Source organism: Alosa pseudoharengus, unplaced genomic scaffold, assembly GCF_046254945.1.
Source record: "Alosa pseudoharengus isolate Yale_2024_CS ecotype anadromous, Long Island Sound unplaced genomic scaffold, YU_APseudo_1.1 YU_APseudo_1.1_scf_21, whole genome shotgun sequence".
In the NCBI taxonomy this organism is placed as follows: domain Eukaryota; kingdom Metazoa; phylum Chordata; class Actinopteri; order Clupeiformes; family Clupeidae; genus Alosa; species Alosa pseudoharengus.
In genome coordinates, this window is record NW_027468674.1 from 23865482 (window position 1) to 23891957 (window position 26476).

General features: G+C 43.5%; 1 protein-coding gene across 2 annotated transcripts; it reads right to left on the reverse strand.

The window, feature by feature from the left end:
* Positions 1-320: 320 nt before the first annotated feature.
* Positions 321-25268, reverse strand: radil2b (Ras association and DIL domains 2b). 2 transcript variants are annotated; one of them, XM_076298229.1, is made up of 16 exons: positions 24794-25268; positions 22385-22732; positions 21202-21434; positions 20247-20650; positions 17254-17961; positions 17047-17084; positions 16676-16884; positions 16294-16406; positions 8853-9072; positions 7979-8151; positions 4510-4654; positions 3928-4106; positions 3297-3702; positions 2843-2979; positions 1233-1372; positions 321-1116 (listed from the first exon to the last, which is right to left on the reverse strand). In XM_076298229.1, the coding sequence occupies exons 1-16, from the start codon at positions 24907-24909 to the stop codon at positions 1014-1016; spliced, it is 3672 nt and encodes a 1223-aa protein (XP_076154344.1). In that variant the 5' UTR covers positions 24910-25268; the 3' UTR covers positions 321-1013. The 2 variants fall into 2 exon arrangements, with proteins under 2 accessions (XP_076154344.1, XP_076154343.1); XM_076298228.1 differs by having other exon boundaries at positions 22385-22735.
* Between the last annotated feature and the right edge of the window lie 1208 nt (positions 25269-26476).

The window sequence follows — 26476 nt, forward strand, 5'->3', positions numbered from 1 at the left end:
ATCTAAGTAGGATAACGTTTAGGGATACCTCCCTGAAATGACTTTTTGCAGGTTGGGATGTCTGCCAGTCATTAGGCTCTCCAACACCTCACTGGCAATCATTTACAATCAATGGCAGGGACTCATACCTGGGCTGGTGGTTGCCCCTTGAACTCATGTATACGCCCCGTCCCCATCTTTCCATCTATCTATCTATTTATCTATCTATCTATCTATCTATGTGTCAGTAGTATTCTACTTTTTGAAAGCATATGGTCTCAGTTTTGAAGGAGGTACATAAATGATGACATTTATACCACACACAAGGTATTAGGAGAGAAGATAAACAAGCAAACAGCATTTACATTTAATCACAGTAATCCAAGAAATGTTCCAACTGTATTGTTCATGTAATCATATTTTCAGTTTTAGGTAGACATGGTTTCTACTTCATCATTTCTCTTGTAAACAATTTCATGCTGTGTGTGTGTGTGTACTGTACTGTTCCATACATGCTGCTTCGGGGGTTACAAACATGTCAACACTCAGTGCCATCAATTCCATTTTAAAATACTTCAAAAGAGACATCTGAGACAGCTGCCCTTTCTTTTCATACTGTCACTGTTAGTGAAAGGTGTTATTTATATTCTATGGACAAGCATAGGTTGGAACAGTATTGAATGTGGTAGATAAAGACATTGATCAAGATCATTTTAACAAAGACTATTCCCCTACAACTAGGACAAAGTATGCACGCTGGTAAACAAGCTTGTCTAGACAGGCAAGGCAATATAGCAATACCGTGTCCTTAAGGCACATCAAATATTACTAAAGATTAATAATTAATTATTGTGCTCACACAAAGACCATTATTAACATGACAATCAACCAGTTGCACACACAGTACATTCATATTAAAATCATGACAAATATTTTTGTATAAACGAGTATAAAGACATCATAAATATTTTAATGTACAATTGTTTTATGGATATATATATGTGTCATTCTGAGTCCAGCAGCCGTGGTCACTGTCAGCTTATGCAGTCGTTTGGCACCCTGCTCCTGCCGTTCCATGTGGACCTGGCCACTAGCAGCCGTGCTTTTTCACCGGACTGCCGAATGAGATCCCTCCCACTGGGAGAGCACATACAAAAAAAGAATAACTCTATAAAGAAAACTCTCAGTCAAACTTTGATTCATCAAACTTTGGTTTATCCAGTGGAGCCAGTGCTGAGTAATTGTTGACCTACCCGTGGTAGTCCATCCCCACTAGATTGACTCCGTTCACGGCCAGTATGCGGTCCCCTGGACACAGGCTCTGGCTCTGGGCCGCAGGGGAGCCTGGGAGGATAGACCTTATGTAAATCCCATCCACTTCCAGTGGAGTTTCCTGGACAAGAGAAGGCACAATGTCATAATAATGACACTCAGAATGTGATATACTAACTCACAGATAAATCCTCTCTCTCACTACCACTGGATGTCACTGTTCATTCAATTCTATTCAGTTCTGTTCCATGTGCTCTCTCTCAGGTAATTTTTCGACCCACAGAGAAAGCATTCTTGAACTGTTCCGTTCAAATTTTTTTAACCTTGGTAACCAAGTGAACCAGCCCGCATTTCCACTAGTCTTGAACGGAACCAGGGATGTGTGTTGCACGCATAGACAAGTTAAGAGTTAAGAACAAGAGTTCAGGGTTCCCACTCTAAGTCAAATGTAAAATTCCATGACTTTTCCCTGACTTTCCCTGACAAAAAAAATGAATTTCCGTGACTTACTATACTATTTACTAACGTATATTGTTCAAGAAAAGCAAGTAAAGCAGTAAAGCAAATTACCAGTTCTGCGTGGAAATATTTGTATTAATGTATTTTCGCAAGTAAATTTTAAACTGATGATGAAATGAAATGATGAAATTCCCTGACTTTCCATGTCTGGAATAGACTTTCCAAAATTCCATGATATTCCAGAAATTCCATGACCCGTGGGAACCCTGAGAGTTCTTATGCTTTTATTACTTGTTTTACTGCTTTACTTTGTTTTATTATGTTTATTTATTTGTCTATTTTCATCCCTATTTTACTTGAATTAATATTTTTATCTTTTATGTCTCTTACTTGAATTTTATCTTTTATGTTTTTTTCTTAATCTTTTATGTCATCCCTCTCACCCTCTCATCATTCTGTCTATCTGTATTTCACCTTGTTGGCAGACTACCTGCCCAATCAACGAGAGGGGGTGACGCTATGGATTTGAAACCGAAAGAGCGGTAGGAGCAAAGCCTGCAAACATCAAAACATTCAGTTGGAAAAATGCAGAAATGTATTTACAGCAAAGGTAGGCCCACATACATTGTTTCCTGACTGCCAATGCTGTTTATGGTCAGTTTGTTAAGTTAAGGCGATGTAGTAAGCAACATTAGGAATCTCTCAACGTTAGGAATCTCAATGTAATTGGTTAGGCTGGACCAAGTCAAGCATTTAAGTGTAATCATATGTTCTTGACTATGTACATCAGCCCTGTAGGCAGGGAAATATGGAGCACATGCAGTAATATTACTAACAACACCAATTTATGTAGTTCCATTATGTGCCTCCAAAGTCCTTAAATATCTCTGGTAGTTCTGAGTGTACAGAACCTTATCTAACCCCATCTTACTAAAACCATACATCATGTTAATACCCATTTTAAATATTTTAAATGTGTGTTTAGGAACTGTTTTAAAACAATGGTGAATAATGGGTCTTGGAATTATTCTGAAAAATGATCTGTGGAAAATAACTCTGGTTTCAGATCAAATGAGCGTTCAGTTTCCAGAGGGGTGGGGTGGGGGGGGGGTGCGATGCATCATAACTCAACTGTTCCATTCACCAGGGCGAGGCCCAGTCCACACACTCCCCTCCGCAGCTCCACAGCAAACACCTCATCCTCGTCTTCATCTTCATCCTCCTCCTCCGCCACCATCTTTACTGTCTCTGCAGACGGAAAGACAGTGTCTGCCGATGGCACATGGAAACGAGAGTTACTTTTCAAAGCAAAAGCATGGTTGGTAAAAAAATAAATAAAAAAAAACAAAAAAAAAACATGCATCTTTGTTCCTGGCACTCTGCACTCTCGCTGCACTCTCACTCACTCTGCACTAGAAGTATTTCACAAAGCCAGAGAGTGGACTGGAAAAAAGTAGGGAATCCTTTGAGAAAATGTTACCATAAAACCACTGGATCTGATGCTGAATCATTCATATGCACGGTGCAGTGTTTGTACAGATGTGATCCAGTCCCTCAGGCGAAGAGCAGCGACTGAATGTCATTACCTTTCAAGTGTGTTCCCGCGCTGCTGTGGTTGTGGCTGGCGTTTCGGTGCTGTAGATCATTCTCCTCGTGGTGATCGGCCTTCGCCTCTGTCTCCGACAGCCGGAGGCTCTGTGGCGTGGTGGGTGGGGTGAGTGAGCAGGGTCCAGGGTCCAGCGCCAGACCTCTACTGCTGCGGTGGCGGCGGCGGCTGAGGTTCTGAGGCTCTGCGTTCTGGACCTCCGGGATCATCAACTTCTGGTTCAGAGGGGCTTTGCATGAGCCACGCTCAGCGGAGCGCAACGGGCCCGGAGACGAGTCGCCACCGTCTTGATGGGGCGCCACCCGCTCCACCTGCCCAACCTCCAGCTGGGCCATGGGAAGAGACTCCATCTTGGTGACCTTGGCCTCCATGGGAACTACAGAGTCCTGGAGAGGAAAGTGGCTTATTTTACATTGCTCATTTAGCAGAGACTTTTACTCAAAGTAAAGTATAATGAAGAAACAGATTTCTCATCTGTATTCTCCATGATGGTTGCCAAACCCATGATCATTTGTTAGCATCTTGCGCTGAGGGAGTTACGCTGAGAGCATATTTTTCACCAGTTCTCCTGACATTATCAGGTGCTAATGACATGAAAGGTAGTGACTAACCTGTGTGGTACCTGGGTTCATTTCCACACCACCGGGTGGAAGGCGGTTGATGACCTCCTGTAGCCTTTTGGCCTGTTCCGTCAGCTCAGCGTCTCTGACGGGACTTCTGAGCTCCAGCACGAACCCGCTACAGGGCAGAACCAGGGGCGGGTGGTTGTCCAGACTCTCCAGGATGTCCACTGCAAAATGCCGCAATTTAAATTTTAATTTAATTTAATTTAATTTAAACTTTTCATTCATGCATTTCCAAATTCACATCAGTGCCTCTGAACTTTGAGTCGACCAATTCTGCTCTGAAGTGGTATCAATGACCACAGGCAAAAAAAAAGGATGAAAATAACAGAAAGATCAGGTTTCAAAGACAGAACAACCACAGCACCAACTAACATAACTTCATCGTTTTCATGACGGCACCAGCTGTTTCCGAATAAAATGTCCCAGTGGGGACTTCCTCCGCGTGGTGACCAGGCAGATTAGACTAGGCACAGCGGACCTATCTATCTGAGACTGAGCTACAGTCCGCTCCCTTTCATGAGATAAAACGAACTTGAAAGAGGCACACAAAGACAGATGGAGCCTGACCGGTTCTGAAGGCGGCCTGGGCCTCTGCAGTGCAGGGGGTCCAAGCGATGGGGCCGGCCCGACCAGGACTGTACTCCCGCAGCAGGTGGTGCAGCTGCGCTGGGTTCAGCTGGGCAAACTCATTCCGCAGGGAGCTCCAGGTGTCCTGATAAGACAGACACACACACAAACAGACAGAGTCAGCCCTGATCCAAATTTTTGAAGGTACCACACCGTGAAGATGCGTTTGCATAAAACAGCATTATTAAAACTTAAACACGTACAATGTGTTTACACTGTGGGCTGAATACAGCTGATTCTGCCACAAGGTTTGTTTGAGCATTTCCTGTTCTCAGTTACAGATGGACAGAACAACCCCTGGCTCCAATGGTGCTGTGGTAAGGGGTGTGTTTGTCGGTCCATGATAAAGTATGATTAAATGTGTTACATTGTGTATTGAATGCAGATGACTTAAGACCATTAGATTTATTTGAGCATTTCCTGTTCAAGGTTAATGAGGTATTCCACATGTGTTAGACAAAAAGGCAGACATCATTTCCCATCAAAATCATAATGTGGCATTAAACAATGCCCTCCACCCACGGAGTGACGAAGTGAAGGTGAATCAGACAGCGCTGTGCATATCAGTTAATTACAGCACAGATTAAATATATAGATTGTTGTTGACATTTAGGTCATTTCTTAATTAATTAATTAATTAATTAATTACGCATATAGTTACATCCCTAATTACGCATATAGTTACATCCATGTTTCCTGTGTAAATATCTGTAAACAAAAGAAGCAGACACCATCTTCATATGAGGTTGGTTAGTGGAGGGATATGAATACCAATGACAAATGAACTAATAGAGACTAAGAGACTAATGAGATAACATAGCTGCTTGCATAACTGTGCAAACCCCTTTCCCCCCATTTTGTTTGTGCTGGCATTGCTAATGTCCTTATGGGCCCTAATTTGAATGATAGGCAAAGTGCAAAGTCTTAAGTCAGACTTAAGCTAATTTACTAACTAGGCTTTACTAGCTAGATGTGCTCATTTAACACCATGAGCAAGACCTTAACTACAGCACTGATGAGGGCCACATGGCACATGAGGCTATATACTGTAGGTACATATTCGTACCGAACCGTACAGGTACAGGACGTTAGGTTCAATACAGATGTGTACCGATTGTACTAAATGCAGTCTTTAACAGTAATCAGTAGGTTTTTCTGTTGCTTGTGGATGTTTCAAACTCGAGTTCCCACACAAACATCTTAAACGGCGGACCGTATGTCAGGTTAGTCAATAAACGTCAGAAAAAAACCTTTGACACCTTTTCAAAATACCATTCCTGTTGTGCATCAGCAATATTGTCAGTGAATTTTAGGTTAGCAGTACCTACAGGCTTACTGTACTGAAAATCAACCGAACCATGACTTCAAAACCGAGGTGCACACTGAACTGAGATTTTTGTGTACCATCACACCCCTAGTACAGATAGTTCATCGAAAAGAAATTTGCTTGTTTCAGATGTGAAGTAAATTAGGGCCCTACATATTTGTATTTTTGCATAGCAGTAGCCATTATTTGTGAAATAAATGGAATCCATAAGTGACAAACAAAGCACGTTGTCGCACAGGGTGTTTTCATGGTAATGCCATAATGGTCAGGGAGAAATGGAGGCATTAGGAGGCTTCAACCCTGTCTGATGGTAGTGCTAATGGAAATGGACAGTGAGTGGGAAAGCAGGAAACATCCTCCTCAAATGTTCCATTCCAGTCCTCCCGTGAGTCACCATGGCAACACCCCCCTCCAGCCCAGAGCAAAATAGGAAATTAAACCTGGGAAAAAGCATATTCTACCACTTATTACCGTCTTAATTAGAAAAACGCCAGCCTAATGCTGTGTTACGGGTGGCGTGATGTCACGATAGCGCCATGGCCACAGCTAACCCCTGTTTTTGTTATTTTTTTATTTTATTTTTACGGGAAACAATAACAGGAGGAGGGAAAACATTGTTTTTGTTCAGGAAAGGATAATAGAGCTTGGGCAACAACTATGCATTGAGCAAATAAGCCTGATCATCTGCTTTCTATCCCTGTCAATATAACTCAAAATAAATGAGTACAGATGCAGTCAAAACATTTATCAAAATCAAGATGATGTATACCATCTGGAATAACATACTTTACAGAAAAACACAAAGAAAAATTGGCATATATGGAACCCATAACACAATAACATCATGTAACCCCAAAATTCATGAAAGCATCTTTGTGTCCCTGTGACTTAATCCTTTTGATGGACCATACTTCCTGTAAATCATTCCTCAAGAAACACACCACTCAGCTACTGATGTGTCTAGAGATAGCAATGTGTATATGAGTGGGGGCTCTTTTGCAAAAAACGTTTGAAGGGCAGGAAATCTGCAATTTCACTAATCTCCTACATACAGCAGACCCCAAACACATTCGGAAGATCAGCGGTGGTGGCGGTGCATTCATTCCGGTTTGTGCCTCGGCATTCCTGCATGCTGATGCTGAAACAATAACGTCTGGAGGGTGATGCGCATTGCTGTCTGCCAGACTTTCAAGTGTCCTCTGTGTCCATATCAGCTGGACTGATTTGAAAAGAACGCAAGTTTTCCACATGAGAGCCTCGGAGGGAGCTGCAGTCGAGGTCAGACAAAAGCCATGGGCCGCACACGTGCTTCGAGGAGATGTATCATTTTTTTGATTATTCCAAAGACCCACGCTACACTCCTTGTCTCTAGCCTGTGAGGCCTCATCTAGGTCTTATTCTTAACCCTCATTGTGTATGTTTTGGATGATATCTTTACATAGTATTTCCTGTTCTGTATTCGTAATGCATAGAGGAATTAATTGTAGAGCACCTCCTCCTCAAAAGTCCAGACTGTAGCAATGGTTTAGACACAGTATGGGATGCAGAAGTTGAGTATGATGAGGACAGAATAGTGGATATAAGGGGAGAAGAAAAACTGAGGTAACAATCAGACAGGACGCGCTTTGCTACTTATAAAACGCGAGGTGCAATATGTTTTCATAAAAACGAGGGCGCTTTTCCGCTTGGAGTTGAACTTTTTTCAACTTTTTTCTCGAATTGAAAAAAGTTTAACTCAATTTGAGAAAAACGCAAGGCACTCTGGGAGCATAAGTAGCACGCAAAGCGCTCACTGCCAATAAGAAACAACGTAGAAAATGTGCAGCTCACTGCAAAAAATAGCGTTCTGTCTGATAGCCCCCTAAGGAGGAAGAAAAGTCAGAGAGGTGTAGGAGAACTTTGTACAGCACTCTCCCCTCCTCAAAATCCAAGACTAAAACTCTGATTTAAACACAGCATGGTGATATATACTGTAAAGTGACAAGTGAGGAAGGAAAGAAAAATGAGGAACAAAAAAAAAGAAAGAGAGGGAGTCAAGCCAGAGAGGTGAAAAAAAGGAGGAACGCTATTAAAGAGGTTAACCTGGAGAAGATGTTCCTTTGGCGTTGCCAGGAGGTTGACCGCTGTGGAGAGCTTGCTGAGGCAGCCAAGAGCTAGTTCTCCCAGCTCCACACCATGGGCCCAGTCCATGACCAAGTCTAGGTTGGCTCGGATCTGGACACCGCGGGACCAGTGGTAAAACGTCCCTCCAGAACCTGTCCAAACATGACAAGTCCTCAGAAGCGCTGACATTCAAAAAGAACAGCGAGTATATACAGAACCTGATCTTTTTAGAACTTCAAATGGCGACTTCTCTATCAGAGCACACCCCCTGTCAAGTCACATCAATTGTTTGATCAAATTAAGCCTCTAACACTAGGGATCGGTTACCTGTGCATGGATTAAGCCAGAGACTTTCTAATGTGGAGACACAGCACTCAGAAAATATTCCATAGAAATGCATGGGGCTAGTTTGCCACGCCAATATGGCCGTTGTCTACACATATCCCACCCCTTCCTCGGCAAAACGTCGACATGTGAATACATTGAGCCAATCATGTGGTGTGATGTGAATACATTGAGCCAATCATATGGTGTGTTGTGAAGACATCGTGCCAATCATGTGTTGTGATCTCGCCGCTGGAGCAAGAAGCCTTGCGCACGCGCAGTTCGACCCAAAGACTGTGCCCGATGAGTGCCCATAAAACGTTGGTATATGGCCGCCGAGTCGAGGGACTTGCCTAAAAGGACTTTGATTAAGCCTAGTGTCCTAGACTAAAAGAAAACCAGTGAAAATCACTGAAAAAAAGCTTATAGTTTAGTCAAAGACAGCAAACTAGACCATCTTTGGCTTAGTGCTTAGCTTAATTCATGTACAGGAAACTGGTCATCCCAGGTCAGGTTTCTAAAGACATACCTCTCTCCATGAGGAGGTTGAACAGGAGGGCGTTGATGAAGAAGAAGAGGTAGGCAAGCAGCTGAGAGCCAATCTCCCAGTGCACCTGGAAGTCCTTCACCAGCTGTAGCGCCCTCTGGAGGATGGTCAGGAGACTGCTGAGGTCTTCAGGCACAAGAAGCTGTCCACTCTCGGAGAAAGGGTGGCTGTCCAACACGCTCGATAGCAAAGGGTAAAGAACCTGGTCCAAAAAAAGGAAAAGGTTTTGATGATTAAGAATTTTTTTTATTCGGTTTCTGTAAGTACAGCAGAGAACATCCAGAAAGCAGAAACCTGAACCCAATAACCTTTTTCGGCTTAAAGGGTTCCTTGAATAAAAAGGGTTCTTTAATCTAAACACTGATATGGTAATGTCAGAGAATGAAACCAATTCCTTTGGAGAAAGTTAAAACGCTAAAAGGATATGACAGATTTGCTTAGTTGGGGAAAAAGAGCAGAGGAATGTTTTGGATGGATTTGATCACAATATCATCTCACAATGTGCATAATTTAATACATCTAAATATGTTCAGATGTATTAGACAAATTCACAGGTGTCAGGATCAATGAAACGTGTACAGATGTGGGGTTTCTTCCAATTTCATTCTGATACTGAATATAGGCATATGACATGGAGAACAGTTAAACAATTACAGCGCCAAACTCCCTATGAGCTTTGTAATGGAAGCAAATGAGCATACAGTTTGTTTACTGTTTTTGTTGAGGGCACTGCACTGAAGGAATCGGCTGTTAACTAGCCGACCGAGCACAATCTGTTGTCTGTTACTCTTCCCTCGAGGTTCCTACCAGTTGACCGCAGATTCCTTCAGCGCAGAACCCTCAACAAACAGTCAACATAGTGACTCTGCTCCTGAGGGGCCTATGAGAGGATGGTCCGACTAGCGCAGGGTTCTTGAGGAATGCCTCTGATAAGATTACAACTCGTGCCACTTTCTCTCCCTCCCTCTATCCTTCCCTCTCTCCATCACCCCAACCCCCCCCCCCCCCAAAAAAAAAAATTCTTCTGCTCCCAATCGGTAGCTAGCTATCCCCTCCAGCCCCTGACAAAAGGATGCATTTGCTTCTCTCAGTCACACATTGCAGTCACTCCATCCATTGCTCAGAGTTCATGTCCTGCCTAATTCTGCGCGGGTTCCTGTCAAGATTCATATAGCGGAGACTACCGTCACAAGTGACCGGTGTAAACTGAGGATAGAAAAACAGAAGGAGAGAGAAAGATAGACAGAGTGAGAGAAAGAGAGAGTGAGAGAGAGAGAGAAATAAATAAAATCAAATAAACACAGACAGTACTCTGAGTGCCAGGGGAAGGTTATAGAGGCCAACACCATGTCAACAGACATAAGTTGATATCCAAATCCATCCAATGTGTACAGCAACTCTACAGTATTTGGGAAGTGAGGAAATCACTCTCCAAATAGGAAAAGGACATTTGAGCAAACAGCTCTAATCACTTTAATCGCTCTTTCTTAACCATTATCACTAAGAGCCTCCCATTCAGCGCTACTCTGCAGATGTGAACTCATCAGTGGCACTTCTGATTACCTGAATTCACCTCTGAGTGTGTGTGTGTGTGTGTGTGTGTGTGTGTGTGTGTGTGTGTATACTGTACGTGTGTAATAGAAAGAAAGTGAAAGGGCAGATAGCAATAGTCAACACAACCCAAAGCAAACAGATAGCAAATACTGTTGAGGAAAGGTTATAGAGGCCAACAGCATGTCAACACACATGCCATGAAAGCCTTTCACAGGTAAACATCCAATTCCATCCAATGTTTTCACATTTGATATATCAAATGTGAAAACATTGGATGGAATTGGATGTTTACCTGTGAAAGCTGGTACAGTTAACCTATTGGGAAAGTAAGGAAATCTAAAGGACTATTTTTAGAGGTATTAAGCCTACACTTTTAATCACTTTAATTGCTAGAAACCATCATCATCGAGAAAGTCTTACATTTAGTGCTACTCTGTAGACCTAGATGAACTCATCAATGGTAATTCTTATTACCTGAAATCACCTGTGTGTGTGTGTGTGTGACTAATCAATCATGTCTGTGAAACACAAATTTAACACATAACCAACAAAGCCTTGCAGAATTCTGGAGATCAATGCCCTGCTTCACAAAAGGCATGTGCAGCCCACCTCTAAATATAGTGGCCTGTGTGACATCCATAGAGCATGTCATGCATATGCACGCACAACCCATGAACATGGGGAGGTCAGGGAGACGAGTGCGGCTTCGTGAGAGACCCCGTCTGTGTCCACCCCATTTGGGCAACCCCCGTCCGTCTCCATCTGAAGGGGTCCTTTATGGCCCCTGTGCCAAGTCGCGACAACACCAGCTTTGTTCGAGATAATTCCACCCTAGACAGAGGCTTCCAACCCCCTACACTTGGCATCCATCACCCATACCAGCATGTGTGTGTGTGTCTGAGGGTACCAGCTCTATGACCATGTCACAGCTGTGCCGAACTTCACTTTTATGTCCAGTGTAATTTCAATTGATATATTGTATCTGCCATGCGTGATTACATACATCCCTAAATGTATTGGCTAAAGTGCAGTGGCAAATTTACTGTCCACTAAAGTACAGTGAAATGAGAGTCTTAACTGTGCGTGCAGTGATGAGTCACACTAGGCCGTCTCTCCTCCTCTTCAACACAGGCCAGCTCCTATTCATGGCGGGAATCTGGCCTCGGAATATTGGCACTGAGCAAAAGCATTTTAACAAACATTTTTAACAAAAGCAGTCCATGCATTGAAGACTTTATCCCTAAAAAATGCCAGCACAGCAACAAATGGGAACTTTAAGGCCATTGCATGCTGGGTATTTTTTTGTCCAAAATTGTTACGTGACATAAATCTGACCTCACGTGTACAAGCCATCTCAAACACTTTCGTCCATCATTAAGATTTACAGAACAGATAAAATTTTCTGTATTTTTCGCATCCGTATAGCATCCATATATCGTCAATCAATACATTTTCCTACTGCAGCGTTCTGTAGGCCTATTTGATGAATTGAAAAAAACATGCTTATGAAATGATGGATTTTAGTGAGCAAGGACCTTTAACTGTGAGTGCAGCCATACTAGGCTGTCTCTCTGTTTCTCTACACAGACCAGCTCATATTCACTCAGGGGATCTGGCCTGGAAACAGTGTTCACAGAGCAAAAGCAATCTGCCCCCTGGTCAGCACGCTGGTCCTCTTTTTCAGGTGAAGTTCAAAGAGCTTCTGTTGAATTAATCAGCGGGATAATCAGCACACGTGTGTGTGACTTTTCCCTCCAGGGAATCAAAAACCAACAAAAACTCACAATCACAGTTTTTTTTATATGTTCCTGGCAGGTGTTTCCTTTGCTGATAGATAGGATGGTATAAAAAAATCCCCTACATCATTCTCTCATCTTGTTTTCTGTTATTTTAGCTTTTCAAATGAAACAAGGTCCACTTCTGTTTGTTTTTTCACCAAAAAGTCAAGCGGGGGAAAAAAAAAACGCATTCGCTTTTGAAAACATGGTCAAATGTATTTTGGTGAGATCGGGGAGGAACAACGACTGGCATTCAGTTCATATCGTCCGCCATGGCCTCAAAACCCCTCCCCCCCAAAAAAAAACACACTCCGCTCGACCAATCTGCTGAATAAACAACCTCGTCAGTCTTCTCTACAACGTGTCTCCTCAGCTACCTTTCTGAAGCTTGGCCTACATGGAGTAAAGATTAACCTCGAGAACCTCCCACTGAGTCTTTAAAAGCTCAAGAACACAGACAGGCATTGCTCTTTCATACAATAACAGTCAACAGCAACACCAGTTGGCATTTGCTACTCTCTTACCGTAATTTCCCAACTATTAGCCACGGCTTACACATTGAATTTGCAAAATTTCTTCAGCTATGAGGTTAATACATGAGGGCAGTTAATATGGTATGGTTTTGTTTCTTTTAACTTGCATAAAACACTGTCCTGCGGCTTATACACAATGTGGCTAATATACAGGAAATTACTGTATGAATTTCCTACAAATACCCAACATCCATCTATCACTTCTGCCCTTCCATATGTTTTCATGGAAGAGTTCAATCCATGTATTGGTAGAACACATGGCAACCCATGTGGAATCAGCATATAGTCAGCACTGTAAGAATCAGTATCTACAAGTCACACATATTATGGCATACAGAGAGAAAGCATTCATATCTGCCTGTGCACCTGCCACTGAACCCAGGGGCGCCGCTTGGGGGGGGGGGGGGGGGGTGGGTAAGGACGATTCTATCGGGGGGCCCGGAATTATTGTCTGTCATAAGACCCAAATTATCTAGCAGCGCCCCTGACTGAACCCATCTGTGTGCTGCAGCTGATGGTCACTGTCTCGCCTCCCTTCTTCAATGTGACAAATTCTTCACATCACGGCCTGCAGATTGGCTGCCGGGGCTATAACAAGCAGACGACTCAGATAGAGGAGACATAAGAACTATTTACATTTTTTAAAGGTAAAAGCTGGGTGAGATAACAGCCAGACATGCCACAGGCAGGGAAGAGTATTCACTGAAAACAACTGGGAGGGTGACACCATGTAACCAAATATGGCTTTTTAGAACTGAAGTCCAAATATTATTTAAGCTGAGTCCTGATATCACTTATCTATAGCCCGATATGTAAACATGTCCATGAACATATGTCCCTGTGTACAATGAGTTCAGAGATCTAATGCAAATATTATTCACTACCAGTTAAACAGAAATAGCCTGAATTTGCTAACTTAAGAGGGATTACTCTGCAAAGCACATCCAATGGCAGTAAATCATTTTAGGAGGAGAAGGTCTGGTCTGACTCAGTGAATGAATCAAGACTAGCAAGAGACACCTCTGCATACAGTCGGACGGATTGTTGGGGTGCCCTGAATGAACAATCTTAAATACTTGCCCGAAGGATTTATACACGGGGGCCTTAAATCCAGCTATTAAAGTAATGGTTTTCTCATGGCCAGCTGTCAGACAATGCAGCCATTTTACTTGAGGGCTATTGAAAACAGACGGCACTACAGACGCGTCATGAAAACCACGACTACCAAAACCCATCCCAGAACCACAACATAATACCACCGCCACTGCTGCCCCATTCCACAGCAGTGAAACTGAATCACTCAGTGACCTGATTTCATAACCGAGGCAGCTTTATCCTCCAGTGGATGTGAATGGGAGGTGGTGGGATTTTGTGAAACACTTTTGTGCAAATACCCGGAGGCAGAATCTACAGATTGAAATGAGTCTGTTTATGATCCATGATTACACCATACTTGTTAATTTCACCTTGGCAATGACATAATTATCTTCTGAATGCTATTGCTCATTTCTTGTTGACAAAAATGCATCTACAACAGCCTATAACTCACCTCCTGACGACTCATAAAAGAGAATGAATAGCCATCATAACCGCACATCCTAACACAACTTTACTGGGACAACTTCTTTACTTTTATGAGTGCTTATCTTGATTACTTTGGCTAACCAAATCCAAATCCTAATGTGCTGATGGTGTTTTACTTGATCAGACCACAAAACCAAGTGCAGTCTTTTTTTTCTAAAGCTTTTTCGAGGTCACAATTTCCATGGTTTTGAAAAGCATGATATTCTGGTCTGATTCCGAATTCGCTGGTCCATTCAACACTGAATAGACTCTCATGCCGTCCAGTATGTCCACTGGACACTGTACATGATTCACTTGGCTTGAGCATTTCAGAGTGACTGACCACTATACCACCAGAAACATTGGCTCGAAAATCTAGTTGGGGATTATTCATAATTGTGTGTGCGTGTGTGTGTGTGTGTGTGTGTGTGTGTGTGTGTGTGTGTGTCCAGCAGGCCCTCATTAAACGTGATTGAGGCCAGTTGACTTTCCAGAAGCAGTGCCTGACAGTGACGCTGCCCTGCTCCGCTCCCGCTGGGGGCTAGAGAGAGAGAGATGCCTGGCTTTCCAAACCCACTTCCTTCCTGGACAGGAAACAGACGTCAAGGATGCCCCCGTCTGAACAAAGACAGATGAGCAACTCCACATGTGGCCAGTGTCCAATCTGGACACCAGGCACAGGTCTGCGTCACTATCTCCGTCCACGCTGGCTGCAGTGCCGTTATCACGGCCACCAAAGGACAGTGCTACTGCTTGGGTCAGTCCCAATTAACTCCTCATGTGGAATGCCCCATGGTTCCCTTTGTTTAACCCATTCGCGCCGGATGCTGCACGACGCAGCATTGAATCTCCCGCTGGTTGCTGCGTAGCGCAGCATGCTTTTTATTTCATGTTTCTAGGTGTTACAGAGGCTTAGATATTACATTTTGGTAGACGTTGACAAGTCTAGAATGTCTAGAATGCCATAGGATTCTATAGGCGTTTTTAGCAGGCATTTTAGGAGTAAATGTTTTAACACAGAATTACAGTCAAGCCTGTAAGCATTTTTAAATCCCCAAATGTACCTGAAAACTCTTGATGGTCCAAAGTCTAAATAGGCAAGACTGCCACCCTGCTCTATCAACACTGTGTCTTGTGCCACATGAGAGACTCCTGTGGCATGTGAAATCAGTTGTTTCAGTTATAAAATTAAATCTCACTTCTTCTTCATGCTGTTTATTTTATCCTTTTTTTGTCTTTCACCTACATGAAGTATGGGTTCAGAAAGTGATTCGGAAAGTTACTGGGCTGCTGAGGTGGCAGAGAGAATGAGTTTGCACTTGTACTTGTGATGAAAGGTATTTCCTGCATCAGTGCACCATGGCATTACAAAGGAAGGTGAGAGGAAGGCAACGGGGAAGGAGCTTTGCCCTGAACTTCACACAGCTCACCTGGGTCTGGGTAAAAAGACTCAGAAGTCATTTATAATTTTATTCTAATCAAAAATGTTATTCTGCTCAGTCAAAGTTGCCCTGTATACCTGACTAGGATACAGGTGTATCTAATTCAAACAGCAACCCTTAAGTGTCTACTGAGAAGAGAACTGGGGAACTAGACTCAACAGGAACCGTGCCAGAACATCTTGGTAGCTGAGACAGTTTAGAGTTTCCTTTGGCTAGTCTTACTGTACTTAGTTATGTTTGGCTCCCTAAAGCCATATGTCTCACAACAAAAACCCTTGTCCCTCAGTTTCCATGTTAGAGAAACCGCATAAACAGTGTCTGGACAGTGATACCTCAGTCCAGGCTACATACCAGACATCAGGCTGAACTTTTAAGGCAAATGTCCTACATGTTGTGTAAAAAGACACAATCAACTTCGCATTCATAATACAATTCAAGAAAGGAACACCACTCTCAAAGTAGTGTCTCGAAAATGGGGGGAAAATGTACATGTAACAGTGCTTACAAGTTCCTATTCGGAAAAACCAGGTCATTAGAGAATTGTCGGACTGACCTTGGTAAGGTAATAGACACACTGCTGAAACGTAAACATAATGACCTCCTCCAGGACCGTCATGGCCTCCTCGCTGGCTGGCCGCACGGCAGACAAACGCATCTCCAACAGTGCTAGCATCACGATCAAACATAAGCAGACATAAGCCACACATATTAATGGCCTTCATTCATTATACTACAGCACAAATTCTCTATGATTATTTTTTTTTATAAAAGATGAGTGCATCTTTGTGTGTGAATTCAGAATTCAAGAAGCATAGCCTTGGAAAAGCATAAGGCTATGTTCAGTTTTATTTAACCCTAGCAAATAAGCATGTTTACATACCGGTATATTAAAATACCGCATAACATTTAACATGAATGGAGACTCAAGGCTTTACCAATATGCTCCTCCTCCTCATCTTCCTCCCTGTAATCCTCCTCCTCATCAGATATCAGGCCATGCAGGAGCAGAGGCACTTCCTGCTGGATGAAATGCAGCAGCTCGATGGAGTTTGCCATCCACAGGACCAATGGCTGCAGGCCTGGGACTAGTTTATCAATAGTCAGCGGCTGCAGTTCTTCTGGGTCTTGACTATTAGCACTGGCCCTGGAACAGCAGTCAAGGAAGATGAGTTATTCATGGTCAAATACTGTATGTTTCTCTTATTATGCTCTAAAGAGATATTGAACCTTACAAAAATACAGAGATATGACTTTTAATGGTGATATTCCTGTAAGTAATTAGGAGAAATAACAAGCTGTATCTCACATTTCTGGCTGGACAGCAGCAAGCTCCTTTGCACATTGCTGTAATGAGGCAAATGAGAAGATGTGGTTAAAAAATGAGAAGTATTGACATAAATAATAAAAAAAGGCTCATTAAAAACATATCCAACAAGCCTCAATTGACCATGAGTGTCGAGGCTATAAAACAATAATGAGATTAAATCTATTTTTTACCAACGGAGAAACCTACCCATACTGTCGTCTGGACCTCACTGGCGATGCGCAACAGAAGTTTCCGGAGGCTGGCTGTGCTGAAGTGTGTGGCCGACCGCTGGAGACAGAGGCACAGCAGGAGAGCCGGCGTCAGTTTGGGCTCTCCATCACGTCCAGGCACCGCCGAAAAAACTTCCCTCAGAACGCTCTCCTCGCAATCCGAGTCGTAGACTAAGGAGAGCTCCTGGCCTTCAAAACCCTTCAGACAGGGCAAGAGACCATCAGCCTTCTCTCTCGGTCTCCTGGAGGGGATCGTCCTGGACGAGACGCAGGTGGTGCACAGAGGCTCCGCGAGCGGCGACTCGGGCATCTGCGCTGAGATCAGTTCGGAGTAAGGTAGCAGGCCTTCGGCAGTGGTGGGATCTTTGAACATGAAAAGGTAGTACTCGCCCAGGCCCAGGAGGTCACCGTTGCGCAGCGAGGCTTCCTGAGTAACACTGACGCCGTTCCTCTTGACCACAGCTCCCTGGAAGGGCTTCACGGAGGTAGTGCAAGGCCCTTTACCATTCTCCTTTCCTGGGGGTGAAGAATCGGGCTGCAGACGATGGATGCCACAGTGCTGAGGCGCAATGTCTGGGGCCCAGAGCGAAACGTCCACTGCCGGTGACTCTTTCTCACCAACAGCTGCATTGGCACTGTGGCCAAACACAGTGCTTTCCCCGTTAATTGGATAAATAATGAAGTCCTGGGTAGAGAGAAAAAATATGGACCGTGAGAAAAAAATCACAATTTGACGTCATCACACAGCTCCAGCCTAAAATCTCATTTTCCAAGAAACAACAAATAAATCTCCTTTTAGACATGAGGCTAAGAGCACTAAAATATTCTCATAACATTGTATTTGCATCAAATATGAACCCCTAATACAGAAGACATTTATTTTAGCCACTCTGCAAGTTTAATAATTTCTAAACAGTTTAAGATCTTAGGCGGCTGACACTGATCTGTGACTGGTTCTGAGGACAACCACCAAATAACAGAGAGTGGCACTCAAGAGTGAAACTGATTATTATTTCAACTCTGCAAGAGACTCAAGTGTAGAGGTGCCCGTCTGGACCAGCTGAATAGAATCAGTGTTCCGAGAAACCAAGCACAACGTTTTGTGTCGAGTCACTTGAGAGTGGAGTAGACTGGGGATTGGGGGATAGAGAAACGGTGAACATTGTTGCCCTATGGCCATGTCCTGGTTACACATGTCGTAGTCCAAGTTCAATTTCAGAACGGACATGTTCACAAAAGGCGTTGTGCCAGAACTAGCAACTCCCCCCCCCCCCCCTAACCTAGACCAGAGCAGTGCTACCTAGCTGGTCCATAAGAACCTGAGTAGTACCCAGAGATCTCAGTCTAGAACCTCCTAAGTCCTTGCTAAGATCTGGAGTTCCCCTGCATTGGTTTCCATTGTAGCCACAATGGGAAGCTATTAGCTGTTAGCCGTTAGCCTCTTTTAGATTAGGTCCAGAGACTGAAGTGTGTACAAGTTAGCAGACTCATAGAGGAGTGCCAGTGCCATAAGGTCAACAAGACTCCAGCCAAATGTTTTATTAGTCATTCAAAGGGCAGTGCTCTCCGGGATAACCTTATAGGGTGGACCCCGTGGGCCATAGAAATCAACAGATGACAGCACAACCTCCAACAAAAACATAATGATCATCATTCCAGGCAGAGGAATTGTAATTTAGTTAAGGTTACAGGAATATGTTGATATACTTGAGTGACTGCTGAACACTGTTTTTAAGGCTTGCTGAACTTAATCTCTTCCCATTTTTAAATATGATGGAATACAATCTGTATTTGTGAAGGTCTACCTCATATTTTTGTAATGAGAGCAATACATGCTTGATAGTGGTGATTGTGAATGTAACACCAAAGAGTGGCAGCACCGGAATTCTTATTTTATGTTGGTAAAATGCATGTTGCATGTTAACAAATTAATTCCCTCAGTGGTGTTCCAGATCATGCAAAAACGGCTTAGGAGTGTGTGTGTGTGTGTGTGTGTGTGTGTGTGTGTGTGTGTGTGCGGGCATAATCGTTCATTGGTCAGCGCTAATCTGCCAGGAAACAAGCCCACCCTCTGAGTGTGGTGCCCTGTACACACCACTTCCTGGACTGTGTTTTTACCCAGCTTATTTCTGCACACATGGGCATTTTCGGGAGATTTTCACCACCACCCCACCCCCCTCAAATGCTCTCTCTCTCTCTCTCTCTCTCTCTCTCTCTCTCTCTCTCTCTCTCCGGCTCTCTCTCTCTGTATTTCAAACGGGATCAAAATGATGAGAACCCTGTACATAGTGCAAAGGACACTAAACAGTCCACAGTGGACAGTGTGCACTATATAAGATCATTAAATGTGTGCTTTTATGGAAATTACACTCAACTCAACAAGTAGCAACAGATAATGTTGCCTTCTTATCTGGAAAAGGGTCTAAGCTTTATTCTGCAACTGCAACAAATCTGGATATTACACAAATTTAGCAGACTAGCCTCCATGTTGTGCGATAAGTGGACTTTAAAGCCTGTGATAAGCGAAGCGTTATCACTCTCTACCAGAAGGCAGCTCTGGAAACCACTGGCCCCATCTTTTTTTCCATGCTATCTGAGGGCTGCCAGTATCACAATATGGAGCTTTGATAAAAATCTTCACACCAGAAATTCCAAACCAACAGTAGCACTATTGTTTGTTGGTACTGACAGTGACAGGCAAGATAGAGCAGGAAACAGAGCAGGATAGAGAGAGAGAGAGAGAGAGAGAGAGAGAGAGAAAGAGAGAGGGAGAGAGAGAGAAAGAGAGAGAAGAGAAAGAGAGAGAGAGGGAGAAAGAGAGAAAGAGGGAGAGGTAGAGAGAGAAGGAAATCTTCTCTTCTCTCACCAATCAAGGAAAGCTTGGATGAATGGATGGAGGGTTGGTTGGAAGGAGGGAGAGAAAGACGGAGAAGGAGTGGTATAGAGCATATAGTGGTATAGTCCTCTTACCTGTCTGGCGCTGTAGCCCTGCAGAAGCAGGAAGTAGGGGAAGTCGAAGGGTGGGTGAATGAAGTACTGTGTGCCGTTGTCGTCACTGCTCTCCGTCTCCTCCCGCTCGTGACCGGGACAGTGGGCAGCTTTGTAGGCCTCCTCGGCCCCGGCTCCGGCACCGGCACCCCGCGACGCAGACGGGCTGCTCTCCCCCGGGTCCACCTCGAACTCGCAGGGGCTGCTGGGGCTGTCGGGGCTGCCGTCGGGGCTCTCGGGTTCCTCGGCCACGATGTCCGCCTCGCTCCGGCTCCTCCACAGCGACTGGCCGCTGTCAGTCTGGCTCCGGTGCCGCATCATGTCCAGGAAGATGGACTTCCCCCGCGAGCGGGTCTTCTGCAGCTTACGGGCCTGGGCATTGAGGCCTCAAAAAAAGAGGGGAACGAAAACGGTGAACAAGCCAGCATTTCTAGCAGAGGAAACAGGACTTGTAATGGTAGTGTAATATGCAGCTCTTGCCTCTTTTTTTAAGTACAGTTTAATAGTAGTGTCCATGTTTCAAGCCACAGATTCAATTCAGATTGAGGAATTTTTTTAAGCTCTGTTGACCCACATTCAACACAAAGCAACTGAAGACTGGAGAAAACTCTTAAGGGAGTTCTCCTTCAGAGTCAGTAAGTACTGACCATGACCCAGGTCAACAGGGTGTGTGAGGACGAACATGAGCATGCAGTAAACACCACTGGAAGGACAAACCATAAAGTGCAAGTTGGTTGACATAAAAAGCAGGAGACCATGTCCAAGGTTTATATAGACTTAAAAGTCTGTAGTCCATGTTGTTTGAGCTCAAAAGATAGCAACCACTGAAGTACCCCAAGCACACACAAAAAGCTTAAAACCTACGCGGGGGTCTGAAGTTATTGTTGTTGTTGTCATTGTTGTTGTTGGCAGTGGTGTTTACAAGATGCTATCTTACCTGCGGTGACAGTGTCCTTCTCTTTGGAAGTTCTCTCCTCCACACTGGCACGCTTCTGAATCTCGAAGCGGCGTGCATAGCCTTCTCTGGGTTTCCATAACGACTGCAGCAGAAGTGGCTTCTCATTGTCACCTACGACACGGAGGCACTCTGTCCTCCACTGATGGTCCCCAATGCAGCCAATCACATCGCAGAGCACATAGGAATCAGCATCCGTTTTGCTCAGACAGTATCTACGTGATGGGATCATAAAATTGGGTAGCAATGACTCAATCCTCTGTGTTCAATTAACATATCTATTCGAATATGACATATGAGCTGCAAAAAAATAGGTCATTGGCTTGAATGGAGCATTTCCATAAAAGTTGAATGGGAACAGCTGTGCTTGATCATATTGTTTCTTTCACTGGTGAGGGAATTTATATGCAGATTCCAGCCATTGTTTTCTAAGAAAAGGCATGATTTACTCAGTTCTGTTGCAAAATCCTCATCATCGTGTGGAGTCTGACACAGTAAATCCACCCCTGTCCATGCAACAGCTCATGGCCTCCAAAGCAGTGGGGAGACCTGAACAGTATGCGTCTGAATGTATAATTCCTTCTGATTCATTAATACAGGCTATTAGAGCAACAAAGACAGCCACTAGCCACCAGTATGACATGGTCACTTCTCTTTCTCTTTGCCCAGGGGGAAAAATGTCAGAACAATCCTATTTAATATCTTGTCACATCGCATGAAAAGAAGGAAGGAATTTTGAGTCCAAGATATATGGCCCCCGCCAGCATGGTTAACATTCCCAGAGGAATTTCTAATTGCTATGCTGGTGTTTTCACCATTTCAGCATCAAAATGAGGCTTGTGCCCACATACATTTAACATCACAATACATCTCTGTCCCAAGCGTCTTAGTTGTTTTTCTCTCGGTTTTGTCCCCTCAAAATGCTATTAAACAACATCCAGGAAAAGATCTTCTGTTTTTTTTGTTCCAGACATTTGAAAGGTTTTTATACACTCTAGCCTGTGTTCACTTTAAAGACAGTCAGGGAATAGTTCCACTTCATCTCTTCACTCTACGGTGAATTCAGAAGCCTAACAACCTGAACGCTGAAACAACCCATGAAAGAAGCCCATGTTGGAGGCACATGAAAGAGATTTGAAGCCCATTCAAATAACAAAACTCTCACCTCTCGAGTGCCTCTTTGACCAGCTCCCTGGCACTGGAGTGGGTCGTGGCCAGCACACTCTTGTAGTTGGCCCCCTCGCAGATCTCATTGCCAAAAATCTTCAGTATGCCCGGCGCTGTCACGTGATTGGACAGCTCGGCGGGGTCGTCGGCCACCAGGTTCTCCTCCCCGGTCACGGCGGTGGCGCTGGCCATGCCGTCCCCCCGGCCCAACGTGGAGACGCTGCGGCTGAAGACGGCCGACAGCCGGTGCCGGTGCTGGCGGATCCTGCTCTTGGCCGGCTGCCGGTGGTGACCAGTGCTCTCTGCCTCCGGTCTGCTGCCGCTGTTGCTGCTGCACGAGCTGGCCCTGCTGAGACAAGGGGAGTGTGGGAGGCTGGGTGGCTTCGCGGGGGGAAGCACTCTGATGCTAATTGAGCCGGTCACACTGACAGTAATGCCTACCGACTGGTTCCACACTCTCCTTAGAGGGGTCCTAGTTCTAACAGAGCTACAACTACAATTCTTCTATGCACTGGACGATACTCCCACTGGAACTTTTTTGTGGACAAAAAAAAAACCGAGACAGAACTTTTCTTGGAACAGGTGCTCTTTTGTGCCTTGCCGTGCTCGCTTTCTGAATAAATCAAAGAATAAACTTCAGATTATTTCTGAGCAATCCACTAATCTTCTTACCACTTAGCTCAGTGTGGGACAAGAGTTCTTTTTTCTTTTTCTTAAACCCCCTTCATTCTTTGTGTGCCACTGCATTAGCCGAAAACCCTTCCCCTTTATATTGAACATCCATGACATTTCTTCCCTTGCCAATAGACATTAACGTCTTATCTGCTTGATAATTGGTATCAAAATTCTTAACTGTGTATAGTTCAGTGCCTTAAGACCTCTCTAAGGACTTGGTCAGATGATTTTTGTCAATTAGATGCTGTTATTTTGAATGGCCAATCTGTAAAAGAAACTGCCAAATGTGGTGCAAGACAATAGTCATTGTCAGTTGCAAACACTGGTGTCAGTCAATAAAATCAGGCCTGTGAAAGGTGTGTAATAAGCCCACGTTTACAGTGATTTTAGAATAGCTATGGCTTTGTTGGACTTCAAGTCCCTAAAATCACATTTGGTTGTGGAGCATTTGTGTATGTCCTTGCTGGGCCTTTTGCTTTTCTAAAACCATTATCATATACTTCAGAAGCATTTCAGATTCACAAAGTTAATTCTTAGAAATATAAGTGCAATGTTTCTTTAATTGTTTTCTGTCAGGATGTAGACCTATGTGAGTGTACACATCTTTTGTAAAGAATATGCTGTAGGAGAGTAAAGGCACTTAATTTTCAACTCCAACTAACCTTTAACCAAGGGGTAACTTAACGTTCACCTAATTCATCAACTTTCACCTAAACATCTGGTTGTTGTGCATTCATATGCTGGACATTTTCTTCATTATTTCTGCAGTGTCACCTGAGGCAAACACTCAACTCCTGTTGTTATCCTACAGTAACCGTTTCTCCCCACAGCAAAGGTAGCTGTGAGGGAAACGTCTCCTGCCTTCTTCACTCTATGGCTCTGACTCTACCCATAGCAAGCTGGGTTTCCATCCAAGTTAGGCAGTTTAACAATTCGAATAAGAATTCCTGACTAGAAACACTTTAAATGCGCATTCAATCTTCCAATGCGCATAGAAATTCGATTCGCTAAAGAGAACTGACTCTCGATTCGCATTTGGTATAACACGATTAAATGTATGGAAATAAAGCTTTTTACCTATTTCTACCTGCATGTTGCTCTGACGATCTTTTTGATCCCACCGATCAGAATGTAATTGAATCGAATTGAATTTTAACTGGCATAGCCTAACCATAGACTGTAGAGCCTAACACAGAGGCTGGAAACGCACATGCGCAACATCTTGAGCCGAATTATTTATTTAAGATACTTCATTGATCCCCAGGGGAAATTCAAGAATTCATGAATGCGCATATAATGGAAATATGGCGCTTCCTCCTCATTAATTAGAGAGCTAATTGTAAGAAGCTAGAACCTGTCTGCTGAGCACGGGAAACATTTCTTCTACATATTTTCGATCGGCTATGTGAGGTAGTTAGTTGGTTACATTAGGCATACAATCACAATTTGTACGAAATATTTTTTTTTAACCAAAACACCACATAAGTATAGGTGGGTGATGATGAAAACGGGTTTAAAAGAACACACATGCAGTCTTGCAATTAGAAAACAAAAGTTTGAAGTGATCTGAAGCAACGCTGTGCTCAATGGGAATTATCTAAGATCACATGTTATTCTTCCCTAATTCTTTCTCTAAATCTTTTCAATTGTCAATCCACAAAACAGCACTTTACCGATCGTGATTTAAAAAAAGCATAGCCTACAGATTGTGCAAACTTATGAGGCTACTCACTGAACTGATCCATTGCTCTGTTTTCTTCCGAGCTTCCCAAAACTGAGCTTGCGGAGGCTCACAGGTGATACAACCGTTGCCTTAGATGTTCCCAAGACTCGTTCCTCTGAGGTCATGCTTTGGATCGGACTGGCCTACTCCTCGCGAAGGTGCCGCTACTTTTGATGCCACTAATAACTTTTGCTAGCTGCGCATTCATTAATTTCATGAGGTTGCACTGGGATGCTCTGTGCAGATCGCTGTATTACACTCGAAAAAGCATATGTTACTGTATCTTAGTAGTCGACCTCTTATAGGCTTACCATGAAATCTGTCATCTGCATGTGAGCACGGGTGGTCATGCATTTTCAAAATCCCGAAAATTTGACATTCCACGCGTCATTGGTAATGACGTAGCCCACCTGAGTGTAACGTTACATTCAGAGGGATGGGTCTGAGTGAGAATTTTCACGGGTCTCAGTTCTCTATGCTATGTAAAGGAAGGCTACATTGGATCCTCACGCTTAAAAGAACTGTAGTGTCCCTTGAGTGCAACTTCAAGACAAAGACAGCATGTTTTACCGATATGGAAGTGGTGCCTTGCACTTTCAGCCAGACTAATAATTTACAAAATGTTGCGGTTTTGCCACATCTCCCTCAAATATGTGAAACAGCTGGTTAACTTTATGTCCAGTATATCTTCTATTACACAGGAGTCTGCTAATAGAATCGCTGTAATCTTTGAGAAATACTCCACCTCGTGGTCGGTGCTTCATTTAGGCCGAATTGTTTTAACCTTTGCAAACTGTAGGCTACTACCTTTGTATTTTGTTCTATTACCAAGAGAAATAATTGAAAGTTGTCGGTTGTATAATTCAGTGTTTTTCAACCTTTTTTGTGCCACGGCACACTTTTGACACTTAAAATGTCCCACGGCACACTAACATCCTGTTTGAAGAAAAAATAAACATACCATAGCCTAAAATTTCAAATAATACACAGATATGGCCTTATTATGGCTTTTATGCAAGATCTGCTCAATAAAACAAGCGCCCTCTGTTTCATTTGTAGGTGACTATATCTAATTTAATTGTTGTTATGAACTGGATATGTGATGATTCTGTGAGTATATGGGGCCCCCGTTGTACAATACCTGCATACCACAAATAGTGCAATCATACAATCAATGAGAGCATGTGGTTATACATTCTTTGATGCAACAGTTGCTTTTCTGGACCAGTGAGTGACATTTGGGTAATTTTCTGTGGCACACCTGATGATCTCTCACGGCACACTAGTGTGCCCCGGCACAGTGGTTGAAAAACACTGGTATAATTCCATATTTCTATATTGACCATCACCTTGTGATTGGGGACAGAAGTGTTACAGATAAACAATCAACAATCAGGTAAACAAGAACACTAACTTTTTCCCTCCAATATTGTCACTTCATTTACCGACCCACTCCTCAAATAGTAAAGACAAGTCAATTTTAACTCGATTTCAAATTACAAAAATTCACACAAGAGCTGACACGCTTCCTATCACATTGGAGAGGACCAATGAACTTGTCAAATTCTTTATCCAAAATGGCCCCCAGAGGGCGTGTGAAGATTGTAGAAAAACCTCCATGGACCCTAAACGAAGTCACCAAAGCGTGTGCAGCCTACTTTAATTTCCCCTTAGTTGTGCAGATATTGATAT

What these genes read in the sequence shown, in the direction of transcription:
- radil2b (XM_076298228.1), bottom strand. Translation starts at nt 24,909, where the DNA reads ATGACCTCAGAGGAACGAGTCTTGGGAACATCTAAGGCAACGGTTGTA. An exon ending in CAAAGGAACATCTTCTCCAG is followed by an intron (nt 4,655 to 7,978) that starts GTTAACCTCTTT and finishes CTGTCTTATCAG; the next exon opens with GACACCTGGAGCTCCCTGCG. An exon ending in TCGCCCTGGTGAATGGAACA is followed by an intron (nt 1,373 to 2,842) that starts GTTGAGTTATGA and finishes TCTCTTGTCCAG; the next exon opens with GAAACTCCACTGGAAGTGGA.